General features: G+C 45.7%; 1 protein-coding gene across 7 annotated transcripts in view; it reads right to left on the reverse strand.

Annotated features, from left to right (window-relative positions):
• MEE13 (myosin heavy chain-like protein) overlaps nt 1-17,447 on the reverse strand; it is a 93,887-nt gene that overhangs the window by 21,116 nt on the left and 55,324 nt on the right. For 4 of the 7 annotated variants that reach the window (XM_086816747.1, XM_086816746.1, XM_086816748.1 and 1 more), the window contains 10 exons: nt 14,457-14,565; nt 14,312-14,350; nt 14,098-14,181; nt 13,941-14,006; nt 13,508-13,610; nt 13,240-13,416; nt 13,046-13,114; nt 12,783-12,839; nt 12,404-12,688; nt 12,065-12,154 (listed from right to left, as the gene is read on the reverse strand). In XM_086816747.1, the coding sequence (XP_086672873.1) occupies nt 12,065-12,154; nt 12,404-12,688; nt 12,783-12,839; nt 13,046-13,114; nt 13,240-13,416; nt 13,508-13,610; nt 13,941-14,006; nt 14,098-14,132 (882 nt within the window). In that variant the 5' untranslated portion in view covers nt 14,133-14,181; nt 14,312-14,350; nt 14,457-14,565. The remainder of the gene's footprint in view (nt 1-12,064; nt 12,155-12,403; nt 12,689-12,782; nt 12,840-13,045; nt 13,115-13,239; nt 13,417-13,507; nt 13,611-13,940; nt 14,007-14,097; nt 14,182-14,311; nt 14,351-14,456; nt 14,566-17,447) is intronic. The other 3 variants (XM_086816743.1, XM_086816744.1, XM_086816745.1) reach the window with 1 other exon arrangement.

Consider the following 17,447-nt stretch of genomic DNA (forward strand, 5'->3'; position numbering starts at 1 on the left):
TGATGATGCAGTTAGGGTTGCTAGGGAAAAGGAAGGCAAGATTTTGAAGCAGATGGAGATGGGTATTTATCCGTATGAAGGTGTTATGTCTGCAAGAGATATGCATGTGAATTTGGTTGAGGTGTGGATAAGAGTCCTATGCAAAGTTTGGTTAGACAGGAACCTCAAAGGCCGATACAGGTGCAAAGGGGGATGTTCTATGTGCCTTCTGATTTTTTTCCAAAGTTTTTAAAGCAGGTGAAGGTGGATGAGAAGATTGATGATGCGATTGAAGCTAAGGATGTGCAGGATGAAAAGCAGGATGAGGAGTTGCCAGTGGATTCTTCTTTGGATTTGGACGTCGTGGCTGTTCATGACAGTGATTTGGAAGGCTCTATTGGAGATCAATTGCATTCGGATCCGGATGACATGCATGCACATGGAAATAAAGAGGATGATGCCTTGGGATTGGCTGATGATAAGAAGGAAGAGGAACTGGATACAGGATGCTTTGAGGATGATTCTTTGCCAGATTCTACAAGGGAGGAGGATGGGGTAGAGACTTGTGGTGAAGCGAAGATGGTTTGCAATGCAGATGTGGAGAGTATGGAGGAAGATCCTATCATTATGGATTTTCTTGGACAGCTTGATGGTGGCATGGTACCTGCAATGAATGGTATGGATGTTTTTCCATCTGATGCATTAGTAGGTGCTGGGGAGTCTTTGGACGATGATACCAGGGGGGTTGGCAACACTCAAGAAGGTATGCATGTAGATTTGGCTGATGAAGAGCGTTGTGATGACAGTATTATGCTTGAGGATGATATATGGGAAGTTGCTAGCCTTGATGAACAGGAGCCAGAGATAGACATGGATGCAGATATGGTTGAGAGTGTAACAAAGGCTTCTTTACATGTTGCTGAAATGCTAAAGGTAAAGTCCATGGATGATAAGGATTCTGAACCAGTTAAGCTATATGGTTGTGAAGAGATGCCTGTTTTACAAGAGCTGGAAGTGCTTGTGGACATTGCTGTTGGAAAGGATGTGGATTTTGGTGTGCAGAAAGGTCAAAATGTTGGAACCTAGCCTTCACTGGTGTTGATGAATTGGATGCTAAATGCTGCAATGCCATAGGTTTTGAAGACGAGGAGGTTTATGATGGGTGAAGTGGACGTGAATGATTTTCTGGATATGGTTGACGTCTGGTATGTAGTGATGCAGCCATTGTGTTTCATGGATGGTAGGAAATGGGATGGTCAGTTAGATGTTTCCTTTTGATCCTAGTGGATAGCTACTGGACTTTATCTTTTGCTGCTGAGCATGAATGCTCTAGCAGATGGGGGGGTTGGCAAAGTATGTCAGGCGTTTTTCTGAGAGGTATTATGGGCTTGTGTACATATGAATGCACGGTGTGTGTGAAGAGCTTTGTTTGGAATGCGTTGCCAGGTGTATAGGATGGATGGCTTTTGTTTTGGGCTTGTGCAGGCTTGTCCGGAGTAAGGTCAGCTATTGCAGGTGGTATTAGCTGTTCGGTAGCTCGTATGTGTACGCGTCCCTTTAAAAAAGTGGGCACTCGGAAGGTCGTGTTTGAAGAGGTATGGAAGCATGGGAGCATTTAAGGTTGAAGGGGCCAATGTTGCCTTTAAATTGGTGTGAAATGGAAGGTCTTGGTGGCCATCATTGAAGCTCTAAGAAAAATAATAATAATATTGATGTGGCCAACTAAAGCAATAGCCACGTAGAGGATAACCGTGCTGCCAGCGCAGACATTCGGGAAGGTGGTCGCAGAGAAAGTCGGGGGCTAGCTGGTGAAGAGCAGCCGCGAGAACAAGGCGGCCACAGAGGATCACAGCGAAGTGAGAGGGGCTGGAAGGCCACCTCTGTGTGCGCTCGACAGGTGACAGGCTGGTGTCAGGGGCTCCCGGGCGTAGCCGCAGGCGCACACAAAGTGGGAGGTCGCCCTGGAGAAGCAGCCGCACGTGTGAGCAGAGGGAAGCGTGCTACTGGCGACGGACTGGAGTGTGCCAACTAGAGAAGAGGAGCCGCCTCTGGGTTCGTTGTGAGGCAAGATTGGAAAAGCCGTCATGTAGAGACTGGGGGGCGTTACCAATACGGGGCAGCTGCAGTTGGTACGAGCCGTCGTGATCGAAGAGACGTGATGGAGTGTCGACTGCAGTAGAAGGTGGCTAGCCGGTGGCTGCTAGCAAAGACAATGCGATGTTTTATTGGCAGGCTGCAGATGTGGCAACGTCGACGGGTTTTGGGTGAGAGCCGCCTTTGGAGCCGGCTGTGACTGAGCAGGGGAGCCGCCTAGAAGGTAGAGATCGCCCTGGGGGTTACTTTTTGGCAGCCAGAGGAGCTGTCTGGCGAGGGGTGGTGCCAACGTGTGGAGGACCGTCTCAGTGGAGAGATACTGGCGACGGGCTGGAAGGTGCCGACTGTGGACAGGCAAAGAGCAGGGGCTGGATGCACAGGAGTGAAGTGAAGTGAGTGTTTGTATGGTTGAGGGATTGTGCAGAGGCTGGTGGGGCTGATAGCACGTCAAAGAGAAGGGGTTCAAAGGGCAGATAAGCTGCTTGGGTTTGTTGTCAGGCTGGCAGAGGATCAGCACTGAGAGAGAGATGTTTGGGTAGCTGCTGCTAGCGACACACACAGAAGTGATGGGCTACAGAGAGAGTTGAGAGTTAGCTGGTGGGGCGCCTTCTGAAGAGTGAGAGTGGCCGGGTTCTTTCTGGTGTGATTGGCACAGCACGCAGGCGAGAGGTTCGCGGTGATTGAGGATGTGGTGTATCCTCGGTAGTGACAGGTCAGAGTGTTGATGTGTTTGTGGTTGAAAAGGCTTGGTCGTCAGACGCAAGGTCGCAATTCCTGAGGTGGTGTGGCCGTGGTGGAATTCCCTTGGCAGTAAATCCAGGCTTGAGTGTTTGTAAGTTGTGTGAGTAAGGCTTCTGTGTCGGGAGAAGCTTGTATGAAATGTTTTGACTGGGAATATGTTGCTGGGTGTTTACTTTGTCTATGGTGCCCCTGTTTTGTGCTGTCTTTCTGGCGTGGGTGGTGTGGTGAACTGAGTGAGAAGTGTTCCAGCCGGTGGCTGGTGGTGCCCCCGTTCGTGTGTGTGTTTCCAAGTTTGGGAGGTGAAGGGCTATAGAGGCAGTGGTCTTTTCTTCTTTTTTTTCACCTCACAACGTCATATCCCTTCCATGCCTCTGGGGCGACCCCATTCTACAGGGAGTAGAGTACTCAGGCCTCCCAGGCCAATGCTTCATTTGTAGGCAGATGGGACATCTCACTAGAGCTTGCCCTCGATGCCAGTGCAGGAGACCGCCTCCGGTGTTCCCCCTCCCGGGACCAGGTCGCAGCTCAGATCATCATCAAGGGGCCGGGAGAGATGCAAGCCCTCAAGCAGCCGAGCACCAGGACCCAACCGCGGATGACTTTGCTACCGAAGAGTGGTAGACTGTCGGCCAGCGTTAGGGCCGCCAGCCGACTTCCAGAGCTGGGCGGCATCACCGTGCACGCCAAGCTGACGGAGTATAGGACGATTCGGTTATGTCCCAGAGCTGTTTCGAGCATTTTTTGCAGCATACACCCGTTGGCGATGTCCCCCAAGCCCCCCAGCGCGCACCCCCTCCCCCCCCTTCCCCTTTCTCCCCCAAGTCACTACGAGAGCCCCTTTGGTCTGGCGATCGTTACCCCACCGAGACGACTCCTCAAGTTTTCATATTCCAGTGAGGCCTGCTGGTCCCAATGAGCCCCTGGTGTCACCAACCTGGATATTTCCCAGTATGAAAGAGGTCTGGTGGACTCCAGGATGTCTAAATATTTGGAAAGTACAAGCTTTGGGAATGGTGGATTATCCTAGAATACAAAGGACCACACTCCTAAAATTTAGGAGAGTTGCTATTTTTGGCCTGACTCCGACGGAAATTCTGTTCGCGTCATTACATCTCGAATTGAGCAGATACCAAGAGTTGGCAAAGTGCCTATGACAGTATGTCTACGAGTTTGGATATTTTTAGAGATGAAGTTTATGGAAGGACCCATCTCTTAGATTGGGACATGTGGCAAGAAAGTGGACCAAAGTGAGACAAGTGGCCTGACACTTGTTAGAAAGTGGATCAAAGTGAGACAAGTGGCCTCACACTTGTCACTTCAGCTATTGTGTGGCTCTCCACTTGTCATTGTAGCCTTCTCTTGCCATTTTAGCTCATGGGAGGCCCAAATCTATGAATTGGAGCCCTCTCTCTTCATTAATGGAGGCTCTCTTGCTGCACACTAGCCTCTACCATCGTTACAGGTTGCCCTAATGATGGCTACTCTCTTTCTCTCTCTCTTGAAGGCTGCCCATGAAGAATACCGGCTGTTGGGGACTGTTTTGCAGGCTTCCATCGTGAAGAAATACTGAAGGCAAGGGTATTTAATCATTTATTATGATTTCTAGCCATTGTACTTGTACCACCAATCCTTGTACCTACTGTACAACCACTGTACTGGCTGTACCAATCCTTGTACTTGTTGTACCTACTGTACCAACCATTGTACCGGCCATACCAGCTTTTGTACTTGCTATACCAACCACTATACCTACTGTACCAGCATTTGTACTTGCTGCCCCTATTGTACCAGCCACTGTACCTGCTGTACCGGCTGAACGGAGCATTGTACTTATTGTACCAGCTCTATTGCATGAAGACCCGTGGTTTTTGGGGAAGAATCAGTACCCACACGTAGGTATATGGATTATATTAGTAGCTCGGCATTTCTATAGCCTATGTTCCGGCTTGGTAGCCTCGTGTTGGGCTGTGTTATGGCATTTGAATATGGATAATCCAACATCTCCCATGGGGAGAGTAAGGCCCTCAAAGCTTGTACATGATATTATTCTCCTTGGGTAATAAAATACTCCAAGGGAGGGGTCGGCCCATTCCGGCCTCTATGCAGTGTCACACGTGCGAGCTCCATTTTCAGCATTTGTGGATGTTTTGTCCAGTTTTTATGCTTTATGCAAAGTGATGATGGATATGTGTTAAGGCTGTGGCCATGTTTTAATGTTTTAATATGCATTGACGGTATCAACAAGTGTGTCAAAGGCCCTAGTCCCCCGGGCACCGCCGCGAGTTACATTGGTATCAGAGCATAGGCTTTCTTGGAAGCGGAGACTTCCTTCTATCAATAAGGAAGAGAAAAGATCTCAAGTGGGGGCCACACTTACCATCCTTGCTATTAAGCATGGCCAGCCACTTCATAGCCTATGAAGCAAGAGCATGAGCAATAGACAGCTTGGTCTAAGGATTTATAAATTCACAAAATTTATGTTGGAAGTATGGAGTTGGCTTTATGTGCACACGTTTAGCACTCTTTCCATATGGATATTGTGGATTGTATTATCAAGCTTACAGGCAACCTATATGGAGATATATCTCAGGATATCTGAAGGATATGGTGACAAGATATTTCTTTTGGCTTCATGACCAACCTGGCAGAGAAAAGCTAAGTATACTTTAAGTTTGCAAAGTTGGTGCTTTTGCTATTTACTATGAAGTATTTTTGATGTTCACTAACCCTTGTACAGCCATGCAAGGAGAAAGGTTTTATTGTTTGCCTTGAGATGGTTTCAGGGAAACATTGTTTATGGCTCTCTATATCTATGGAGATTTCTTTCTTGGACGAGATTTATATAGATATTGGGCTTCACAAGCAATTTCTATGGACGAATCTGTCCGAGTTTATAGAGAAGAAATCTTTGGATATCTCATGGATATGATGCTTTTAAGGATAAAAGTCCACCTCTACTCCCAAGGTTTATGGATTATGTTATGACTCCCTTTTACTAGGATGGATTATTCTTTATGGCTCCCTTTATTTGGGATGCATTGGACTTATGGAACTCATGGTTCACATACCTTGTGTAGTGTTCTCGTGTCCTACGTGCTCTCTTGAAGATTGTTTCTACCATGTGTGGGTGGAACAATAGAGAGCAGATAGAAGGGAACATGGGCACTTCAGAGGGTAGTGTGTCGAGCACAACATACCATGTGTAGTGTTCTCTTGTCCTACGTGCTCTCTTGAAGATTGTTTCTACCATATCTGGGTGAAACAATAGAGGGCTGATGGAAGGGAACATGGGCACTTGAGAAGGTGGTGTGAGTTGGTGGCCGAAATGCCTATAAATTATGTGTAGCAGAAATGCTTATGGAACACCAGGCTATCTATGCCTGTGAATGATTGTTTTATCTTGTTACTTGAGCCTACCTCTCATCCAAGGTGTGGTCAGAGTACCAACACGGAGTGCAAGTGGTAAAGTGAACATGACGCCTGGTTGGCACGAGACTTATGCCTATGCCAAGGGCCATGTGGACCGATGCCTTGTTGGCAGGGGACTGATTTGTCTCACTCATTTACTTGGGACATGATTATGATATCTGGACTTATGGGACTGTTTTGTCTCGCCCATTTATTTGGGACATGGATTTATTTATTTTTAAAAGCCATATTAGAATCACTATCTCCCCATACAGAGGCCAAGAGGTTCATTGTTCATCTCACCACGCATGTGGATTCATGTTGGGATTGTGAGAGGACAATTCAATGAACGCTCCACTATACACGTGGATTCATGTTGCGATTGTGGAGTGAGTGTTTCATTGTTTCCACACCATGCTTGTTGATCAGAGTTGGGATTGTATGGGAGAACATGGGAACTGTTGGGATTGGGAGAAACGATTGCCAAAACTATGGAGAACCAGCTTCTCTGTCACCATGGTTTGTGCTCTTGAATGGCACCAGTTTGTGTGCATAGCACATGTTTCTGTGCGAGGCACTAGTTTCTTGTGCATGGCACTTATTTAAGTGTCTTAGCACCTGGTTCGTGATTTTCATTGGCATTTGATTATCTCATTGATATTGGTGATTGAGACACAATTGGCTCTTGTGCCTGTGTCTAGCATATCTTCCATAGAATTCTCGCCCATTTATTTTGGGACATGATTTTGATATTGGTATTATGGAGACAGACTTAGTCTCACCCATTGCTTTCGGACATGGATTCTTCAGTTATATTAGATTTTTGAGACTGTCTCGTCTCGCCCACTTAATGGGACATGATTATATCTTGAATATATGGCTTGAAGCTTAAAGTTGCGGACAACTTTTAAGAAGCTGGGAAGGATGTCACCAGCTTGGACATTTCCCAGTATGAAAGGGGTCTGGTGGGACTCCAGGATGTCTAAATATTTGGAAAGTACAAGCTTTGGGAATGGGGGATTATCCTAGAATACAAAGGACCACACTCCTAAAATTTACGAGAGTTGCTATTTTTGGCCTGACTCCGATGGAAAATCTGTTCGCGTCATTACATCTTGAATTGAGTAGATACCAAGAGTTGGCAAAGTGCCTATGACAGAATGTCTACCAGTTGGGATATTTTTAGAGATAAAGTTTATGGAAGGACCCATCTCTTAGATTGGGACATGTGGCAAGAAAGTGGACCAAAGTGAGACAAGAGCATAGTTACCACGTTCCGGGAACGTCGGATGCTGGAACAGGAACGGGAACGGGAACGGGAACGGGAACGGGAACGGGAGCAGATCGGGAACGTCAGGGAACGCCACGTCATATGACATGTCAGCATATGACATAAAATGACAAAACAATTAAAATATCCAAGATTAAACTTTAAAGTCTTAAACATTAAAAATTTAAAGAGTCCAGACTCCAAATAGAAACTGAAAAGAAAGTACATCGCATGAGGATATATAGAAACTGAAAAAGAAAGTACATCGCATGACAAGTACAAAACTAGCCTCAAGGGCCAAGGTAACTGGTGAGTCAAAGACTAGTCATCAGCAAGTACAAAACTAGCCTCAAGGGCCAAGGTAACTGGTGAGTCAAAGACTAGTCATCAGCAAGTGGGATCTCATCCTCCTGTCCAGGCTGTCCCTCAATCTGCTCATCCTCATGCTGCTCCACATCATCCTCTCCCTCTGGCTGATCCTCACCATCATTGTCATCAAGATCAAGGCAAAATCCAATAAATGGCTCTGGAGTATACTCAGCCCTGAACTTGTTAAGCAAACGCAAGTTCGCATTAACAAATACAAGGTCATTTGCCTTCTGGACACCAAGCCTGTTCCTCTTCTTGCTTGCAATGTTCCCAAAACTGCTCCATAAGCGCTCACATGGCGAGGAGCTAGCACCCTGGCTAAGCACTCGAATGGCCAATCTTTGCAGCAATGGTATATCTGCCCCATAATCCTCCCACCACCGTGCACTGGATATCTTGAACCTATCATTTTGTGCATCCTGCAAAGTGAAGAGGCCTCTCTTTTGTCAATAGAAGGAAAGGTCTTCACGAACCCTCCTCCTATCATCTGCACTGGGTACAAGCTTCCTCAAGATATCCTCCCAACCCTGCACAACCTCTGCATCTGTCTCTTATCCTTTGCCTTGAAATTCTGGATCCACCACAAATGCAACAGCCTCTAATGCAGAGTGATACTCTGTCCACCTGCCTGTCGCAAGACGAGATAGCTCCTGTCTCCTACCCCCATCCAAAGTCTGTAGAGATAGGATTCTCTCAATCAACCTGTCCATCCCCTCGTACACCTTGCCAATGCAAGGCTCATCTCCATCAAGAAGCCTCAACATAAGAATGATTGGCCGCACAACCTGCAACAATACCTCAACAGTGTCCCAAAAAGTGTCATCAAGAACTATGGACCTGCATCGAATACCTGCCACTGAGGTACGCTCTCGCCATGCATCCCACTCCTCACAAACTACAAGCTGCCTCAAATGATTCTTCACTTTAAAAAGACGCTTTAGCATAAGGAAATTATATGCAAAGCGTGTATCTGAATACTTTAAGAGATCCTTTGGGGATCTCTGTCGAAATACAGCCAAAATGTAGTGGTGGCGAGTGATAAATGAAACAATGTGATTGCCCATTTCAATAAAAGGCTCCACCCACTGTGGTTATTCCCTCCCCCTCCCCCTCTATGAGATAGCCTTCTCCTCATAGAGCCGCCAGCCGGAGAAGAAGTGCATCTTCCTCCACCTTTTGATTCTTTGATCCCTGCCCCGTACATGGAGGCGTGTGTGTGTCTAGCCCTTTGTGGTTGTATTTAGCCCTTGGAGGCTGGTTTTTTGTTAACTAATAGAAGGATCTTTCTCCCCGAAGAAAGGGAAAAAAAAAGGGGGAGCCGTACAAACATGAGCTAGCCGGTCCCTAGATAATACATTATGAGGGTGGAGCATTGAAATCCAACAGAAGAATCTTCCGCAACAACGAGTATGACCCTCGGATAGATAATTCTCTTGGAGAATGAGAATGTCAATGGGTCCGGGTCTGCCAACTATGGCTCTGTGTAGCTCCTCTCTGAGAATCCTGAGCCTTTGCAACCATTGCGGTCCTCCCAAACAATCCACATATCTAAGAGCAGTGGAAGGCAAAACTGCCCTCCACTCCAAGAGTCGTGGGCGTGGGTTTGGATGGAGAGCAATCATTATCTGTCCTGGGGCGAAGCGTTGCAATGAGAGCACGAATCTTGCTCTCCATGTGAAGCCACTCTGTCCAGGCCTTGGAAATTTGGAATATGCATACTCTAGGCTCCATCTCTCACAATGAAGGTATATCTAGGAGGGTGGGAGAGGTACTGCCACTGAAACATGAAGGACAAAGAGAAGCACCTCCAGATTGGAGGACACTCAGCTCCCCTCCCCTCCAAGGTCCTTGTGGCCAGAGCCACCCATCTCCATCCGTGACAATGGCCAGAAGTGAGTGAGCACGTCGGTGATATGTAGATCCTGCAGATGATGTGAGAGCTCTAATGCTTGCCCGTGAATGGCGGCAGACACGAAGTCCACGCTCCATTCCGTCCGTAGCGCCACACTCAGAGGGAAGGAGAAAATCATCACACCACTCTCAGGGGTGTGGAAGGCCTGGAGTGATGCAAAACCACGCAGATTCGGATGGGGGCCTGTCACCTCAAAGATTCCCGCTCCCTCGATGGGGAGGCATCTTAAAAAGCTGTAGTCTACTAGCTGCCCTAGAATTTCGCCCCCCGGTTTTTTTTTTTTTTTTGGGGGGGGGGGGGGGTGTCTGGAGGGTGAAGATGCACCGAAAAGGCAGCGATGGTCATTGCTCTACAGGCTCTAAGAAATGGTGGATCGAGCGGTGAACCGAGTAGTTTGCTTCCACCTCTGCAGGTCAGGCGTGGCCCCAGGCATGGCAACGCCGGTGGGAGGAGGGCAAGCTCATGCAAGGTGGATTTGGTGGGGCTGGGGGGGGGGTGTTTTGTGTCCTGATGATGCCGAGGGGGGAAGGACTGAAGGAGCCGAAGGAGCCGAAGGAGCTGAAGGAGGGCAAGTCGGACCTGAAGATAGGGGAGGCGGGGGGGGGGGGGGGGGGGGGGGGGGGGGGGATGACGAGGGCTGAGGGGAGGAGACCGGAGGAAGAAAGGATCACCTGCAAGGAAGGGGAGGCTGAGGCTGAGAAGCCGGGCCCATCAGGGATTCTGATGGGTCAGAGGGCCTCGCGGGAACATGGAGAGGGGTCGACAAGGTAACGGCCTCCAGAAAGGGGGGGCAGGCGGCGGCGGGTCTTGCAATGTGATTTTGTGTTTGGGGGGGGGGGCGCGGGGGCGTGGAGCACGGGAAACATCACTATCGGCGGTGGGCTGCTGTGATATGTGCTCAAAACGGTTCTCTGACATAACCGTATCCTCCTGGGGCCCACTAGACTGGCGCGCATAATGGCACCGCTTTAGCCTGGAAGCCCGACAGCAGTTCCGCCACAAACTGGTGGCCTGCCACTTCTGCACCGGGATCCTCCGGGGCCGGAGCTTGGTGCTTTGAATCATGGGGGCTGGGATCCCCCCCTCCCCCTTGATGGGGAGTTGTGCTAGGAAGACCGGGAGAATCAAACTCGACCTGGTAGTATCCACGCCCCAAAGGATGAATATCAGTGATCTTTCCAGGCTCACTGATGAGGCTAGTCTGCAAAAGATCCCTGAGCTGTCCATGTGCCAGGTGGCTACCAACTAGCTTATAGATCAATGTGGAGGCCTCCAAGAAGGCGACTGTCGCTTCTGCAAGGAGCTAGATGTCTGCCTTAGAGAAAGACGGGCAAGGAGGGGTGGCCTCAGTAGGGGTTGTCGGAGCGTGTGCCATGGAGTCCTCCTGAGGGAAACGACCAAGGGTGGTGATACCATGCCACAAAAGGAAACAAGCCCTTGGCAGCACAGGGTCAAGGTGCGAAAGGGAGGAAGAGGCAGCAGAAAGAAGGGGGCAGGAAGAGGCGGCAGACGGAAGAAACGAGGAGAGGAGGGGGGGGGAGTGCAGGGGGCAGAGGGTGCTGACAGACGCAGCTGGTGAGGGTCAGGTGGCAGCAGACTGAAAGAAGCACAGGGGGCAGAGGGTGCTGACAGAGGCGGCTGGCGAGGGTCAGGCGGCAGCGGGGGAGGAGGGGGACACAAACTGAAGCGAGGGGATGGGGCACACGGATGCAGGCGCGGGGGGGGGGGGGGGGGGGGGGGGGGGGGGGGATGGTTTGATGTTTCTCCAGCTCAAGCAATGATCCTAAGTAACCAAGCGGAGGACGTCTTCTTGGTAAAGTGTGATGGCAATAATACAGCAGCTTGGTCCTATTTGGAATTATGGAGGGGACATTGTACTGTTCTCTTTGGAGATTATTCTAAGATTGCAAGGAATTCTTGAGAACTACACAACTGACTCTCATTGAGACCTGTTGCATCTTAAATACCCATTGATTAATCGAGATTAAGAATGAAACAATGGAGACTGGAGTATACAATCCCTGAGTTGGAACTTTTAGTACCGGTTTGGAACTTTCTTTATAGTACTGTTTGTAATCTACGAGTCTATACACAACTATGTACCCTTATCCATAATCTATACGCAAATGCATGCGTGCGTGTAGCCAAATAGTGCTAAACCTTTCACATTTCCAGGTTACAAGCACAAAAAAATCATTAGGACAGCTTAATCTCATCATTTCTATCCAAACCAAACATACATATGCTACAAGAATAATCAAAACCTTATCAGTTGCAACAAACTATCATACCTTCTCTTCTAGTGCAAGAGCCAATGCCTCCCTGGTATCCTTAATCTGCATGTCATAATCCGATGAAGGTATGCTGCCTATGTAGTTGTCCTGAAAAAGCATTTTAGTCAATCTTCACTTGGTAGAAAAAGAACTCCTTATTCAAGACTTAATTAACCTAGTCTACCTTAAATCTTGAATAGGAAATTTTTTAGTAGTTCTATGAAGTCCATGCTGGGCTAAAGCAGCTTATTGATAGCAAGATAACTTGATAGGTATCAAAGGCTAGCTTCCCTAACACAAGAAAGGAAGAGACATGAAGTTGATGCAAAAAGGAGTTCATTGGTTTAACCCAATTACCTTGCCGAATATGTCTGTGTGACAAGCTTCTCTGTTATCAGCCTGTTCCATGCTCCCACCCAACTCGTCTTCAATGCAAGATACTGTTTGCAATTTGATTCCTTGCAAATTTTTCTTTGTTTGGATCATAGAATCGGAACAGAAAGTTAGAGATTGAAAGGTTTCAAATAGTGAGCTGGCCCACTTTTCTTCTTCTTTCAACGTTGCAATGACATCTTCCTTATATCCAACCATGATCGACTGAATTGTCCTGACTTTAGCATTGATAACCACTGCCAAATGCAACTGAGATAACTAAATGTCAAAAAATCCATTGATAAACAAAAAACTACTTCTCTAAGATGAAAAGCCAGAAAAATCTTGCTGTGAGAGGTCATACCACTCTCTCTTTAAGCAGCAGACACTGTTCCTCTGCATGTTGTTTGAAAACAATTGCCTACAAAAAAATTTAAGTTGAATATAATATACAAAAATACATACATACACAAACACACATACATATATCATAGATACACACACGCACACAAACATAAATATAACATTGCAACACAAGGAGAATCTAAGTGTCTTTCTTCAGAAAAATAAGTTCATATCGTCCATATGCATAGTATGAAAATTGGAAGGCATAGTCTAAAAGCTCACTTCTTGTAACTGCCTCTGCAAACCAGACACCAATGCTACAGAAGCATGATACTCTTCTTGTAGCGCAGCCTGCATATTTCCATTTCAATAATAGCTCTAACACAAGATAGTTACAAAAAGACACCTTCAGAGATCTTTTTGAAGAAACAAAATAAAAAGCCTACAGAAGAGTTCATGTTGACCTCCTTTCCTACCAGAGCTGCTTCAGCCTCTTCAACTTGACTGCGTACACTCTCCAACTCTTTCTTTATGTCTCCATATACCCAGCTATTTTTGGGATCCTGTAGCAAAACTCTTGCTCTATCACCAGGGCCCTTAGCATGCTTAAATTCACCCACCTTGCTTCGAATTTCCCAGAAAAAATCGACAACCTACACAGAGAGTGAAGCAACATCATTCATCATAACCTTTAACATTTAAAAAAATGAATTTATTTAGTTGGGTTTTATGCATCAGCAGCACATTTTGGAGATTCTTAGAATATTCCTTTTCTGCTTCCATATTGCTCTGCAAATCTGCACGGTACTTTTTCTGTTCGAGAAGATCTGATATAATCCGTTCCAGCCTGCATAAACAAGCAGAAGCATCACACAACTGCAATGAGAACAAAAATTGTTCTAAGAAAGCAACTATCTTTAGCTTCAGTTTGTAAGCTTGAACAGGGTGAGGGTGTGTGCACACATGGATGTATCTATGCATGCTTAGGTCATGCCTGCATGAACATGGGTGAGGGTGTGTACACACATGGATGCGCGTGCTTGGGTAAGTATGCGCGTGTTATTTCAATTGAAGGTAAACTTCTGCTGCATACGTGTGTTATTTCAATTGAAGGTAAACTTCTGCTGCATACGTGTGTTATTTCAATTGAAGGTAAACTTCTGCATGCTCGAACTACCTGTCCTGCAGTTGGTTTATCTTTCCAACAAGCTCTTTCTCCTTCTCTTGGCACTTCTCAACCTGACTAACATCAACAAAAACCATTTAAAAACAGGAGAAACCAAACTTAATCAGACATGAAAATCCTTGTAAATATCTAGACTTTGAATAGAAACCTGCAAAAGTGCCCGGTCCCTCTCCACAAGGGCATTTGCAACTTTACTCTGAAAGAACTTTATCTCTTTTTCCAGTTCAAGGTTCTGATAGAAAATCAAGTAGTTTTTTCAATCTGCAGTAATCTTCAGTCTTGGCTTGCAAGCGGCAGCCATACCAAAAATGATTTATTTTGAATGACCCAACCGATCTAGAAAATGGTTGAGAAAACCTTACCTTGTCGGTCTCAGATTTCAAAAGATCAGCAAAGTGAGCCTGTGTGCAACAAGAATAACATGATTGCCATGCCTAGCTTTGAGCCACCTTTCTGATATAATCAAAACATAAATTGCTCATGTCCAAATCTTCATCCATTTTTTACCTTTATGTGGTGGGCCTCTGATAATTCATCATGTAACTTGTTATTCCTTCTCGTGCATGCATCCAACTTCTGCTTGCATAGTTCCACCTCCTGCTCCAGGCCAGTGATCCTGTAAATTCAAAAAGGATGTCTTGAGAAAAGATGACTTTCACAAAAGAGATGATGCTTCCACTTAGTCCAGATGCGTGATAGTCAATACAAAAGTGAGAAAGTGTGTATTTGATTGAAGTCTCACTGCTAATTCAATAGAAGCCAGGTGATAATGGAAGGTACAATGCACCCATACATGCATAGCATTATGTATACCATTGTGTCTTTGGCCATGTAAAACCCAAATTTGAACATTCAAGGATTAACTTCTAAGAATCATTTTGATGGACACCTATTTTCTCTACCACCAGTTGCAGCATCGCGAATATGCAAGCAAGTCGTTTATATCATTATGTGTTGAAAGTCTATAAGATTAGAAAACATAAACGAAGTCTACATACGATATTTCTCCTTCTCTTTATTCAAGGAGTGAGGGTGGAAAATTCTAAAAGAGATTAAGAAAAGCTTCAAGTAGTGCCCGTATTACGAAAAGCATCAAGGCACAATCCCAAAAAACCCATAGATTTGAAACATGCAATGCCTAAAATACTTGGTATAATGGGAAAATAGGGTGAACCATTGTTTTTGTAGTTAGGATTTGCAAGTTAGAGCTCTAGGGTTTGTGAAGGTTGTAGAGGTGGTGGAAGAGAGAGAAAGAAAGAAAGATATATGAACGTCTTCAAAAGACCCAGAGGGTCTACGTCACAAAGGTGTCTCCTTTACACATCGTTGCTTACATTAACATAAGATCCTCTAAGGGGTTGTTCCCACACATAAATGAACCTACACATTAGCGGTTGTTCACACACTAGAACTGTTGAGATTCAAGCTCGATGTCAGTGTGTGCCAGCTGTGCTATGTGCTGGCATGTTAGGTAGCAGCATGTGTCAGACATAAATGATCGCATCCAGCTGGTCATAGTGTGTGGACATTAGCTAGGGTTAGCTGTGTGTGGACACAACACATAGTGTGTGTTGTGTATTATGGATTATGGCTTTATGCATTGTGTGAGAAGGGAGATGGCTTCCCTCTATGATTAGGGTTTGCAATATACATTAGGGTTTACTCCTGTGTGTGTGTCTCCTCTCCCTCTACCTGTTTTTCATCATGGTATCAGAGCTTGGTGCTCTCTATTAGGGTTTATGAGTGAGTGAGAGAAGAGGGAGAAGAAGCTGTGAAGAAAAGCTGTGAAGCTTGCCATTAATGCTGTGAAGCTTGGCATTGATGCTGTGAAGCTTGGAGCACACCGATTTCTATCAGATCTGAGAGCTTGGCCTACCGGGTAAGGACTACTAAACACCCTTGAGCGGATTGCAGGTGATTCAAGCACAAACAAGGCAAATTAGGGTTGCCCAAAGCAAAAGAAAATTCTGGTTTTTTGCAAGCTTTCCATTGGAGCTTGGAAGCGGTGATGTATTGTGAAAATGGATGCAAATCTGACAAAGAAACATGTATCTGGCAAATGGGAATGTATTGGCAACTCATGTGCAAGCCCTACTGTGAATTTGGAGCAAGTATGATGCATTTGAATGATTAAAAATTATTGTTTTTGAAGCTCTCACAAAACAGAGAAAAAGAGTCACTTGGTGGATGAAATTAGAGCTAGTTTTTGGCAAAAATTACTCAATTGATGGGTTGTACACATGCCTTGGCAACTAAATATACTCTCAATTGACAATACAATCAGCCCAAATCCCCTCAGAAGCAGGCAGCGTAGATCATACAGCAGAAACAAAGCATTTTCTCATACTTTTGATAAGTGGAGGCCAAATTCCACTTGTGTGGTTGATTAAATCCAAACTTTGCTTAGCAATTGGATAATACACAAACTCAAGGAGGTTGCTACATGATTGGTTGGAGAAATTATGATCTATGGAGCTGGAAATGAGCTAATTAAACAAGCTGTCTACTGTGATTAGTGAAACAGAGTGTGATTAATCGACTAATTACTCTCTCATCTTAAACAATTGGTCTAATTCCTTTTACATGGAGTTAGTGGACATCATTGCTAAGCTAATGAATGCCTGGTCTCTCAATTTGAACAAGCATTGAAGAAATTAGAGCAATTCTACTACTGGTTTTACTGGTTTTTCTAGTTTTTTCTCAAAACAGAGAAGGGGGTTTGACAAAATTGATATGTACACACCTTGGTTGGTGTTGATATGCAACATTGAGCTTGTTTAGGTGTCAATGCAAGTTATCCACACTTGATTGAACCACTACATTGCAATTTGAAGCCTTGGAGCCAAAACAGGGTACCTTGGATTGCGTATGCCAGTTCATTTTGGATGCAATCAGTTTGATTTTCTACATGAAAAGTGAAGTTTGTTGAGTACTTTGGAGTATCTGGAACACTACACCTCAGCAAAATGGTGTTGCTGAGAGGAAGAAGAGAGTCATTTGTGAAGTGGCCAGGGCGATGCTCAATGAAAAGAGCATGCCAGACTATTATTGGGCAGAAGCATGTGCCACTGCAGTGTATATACTTAATAAGACACCCACAGCAGCCATACATGGAAGTACACCGGAGATGCGGCTTACAGGCTTTAGGCCAGACATTGGACACCTCAAAGTGTTTGGTTGCATAGATTATGTACATGTGCCTGACGAGAGGAGGAGGAAATTGGATCCTAAGGCAGAAAAATGTGTGTTTGTTGGATATGCACAAGATCGCAAGGCATATAAATGTTACAATCCACAAACTAGGCAAGTGGTTATCTCACGAGATGTGGTGTTTGATGAACTTGCTAGTTGATACAAAGCAAAGAATGAGGGTGTCATTGATTCTCTTGATGTTGATGTGCATGTGAACTTGCCACAAGCAAGTTCTATTTCTATGTCTGGGCCAGTAGAGTCTGAGAGTAGCACTATACGTCCATGGTCAGGACGCTTGAGGCATGA

Source organism: Cibotium barometz, chromosome 22, assembly GCF_041138505.1.
Source record: "Cibotium barometz isolate CiBa-2024 chromosome 22, ASM4113850v1, whole genome shotgun sequence".
Lineage (NCBI taxonomy): Eukaryota > Viridiplantae > Streptophyta > Polypodiopsida > Cyatheales > Cibotiaceae > Cibotium > Cibotium barometz.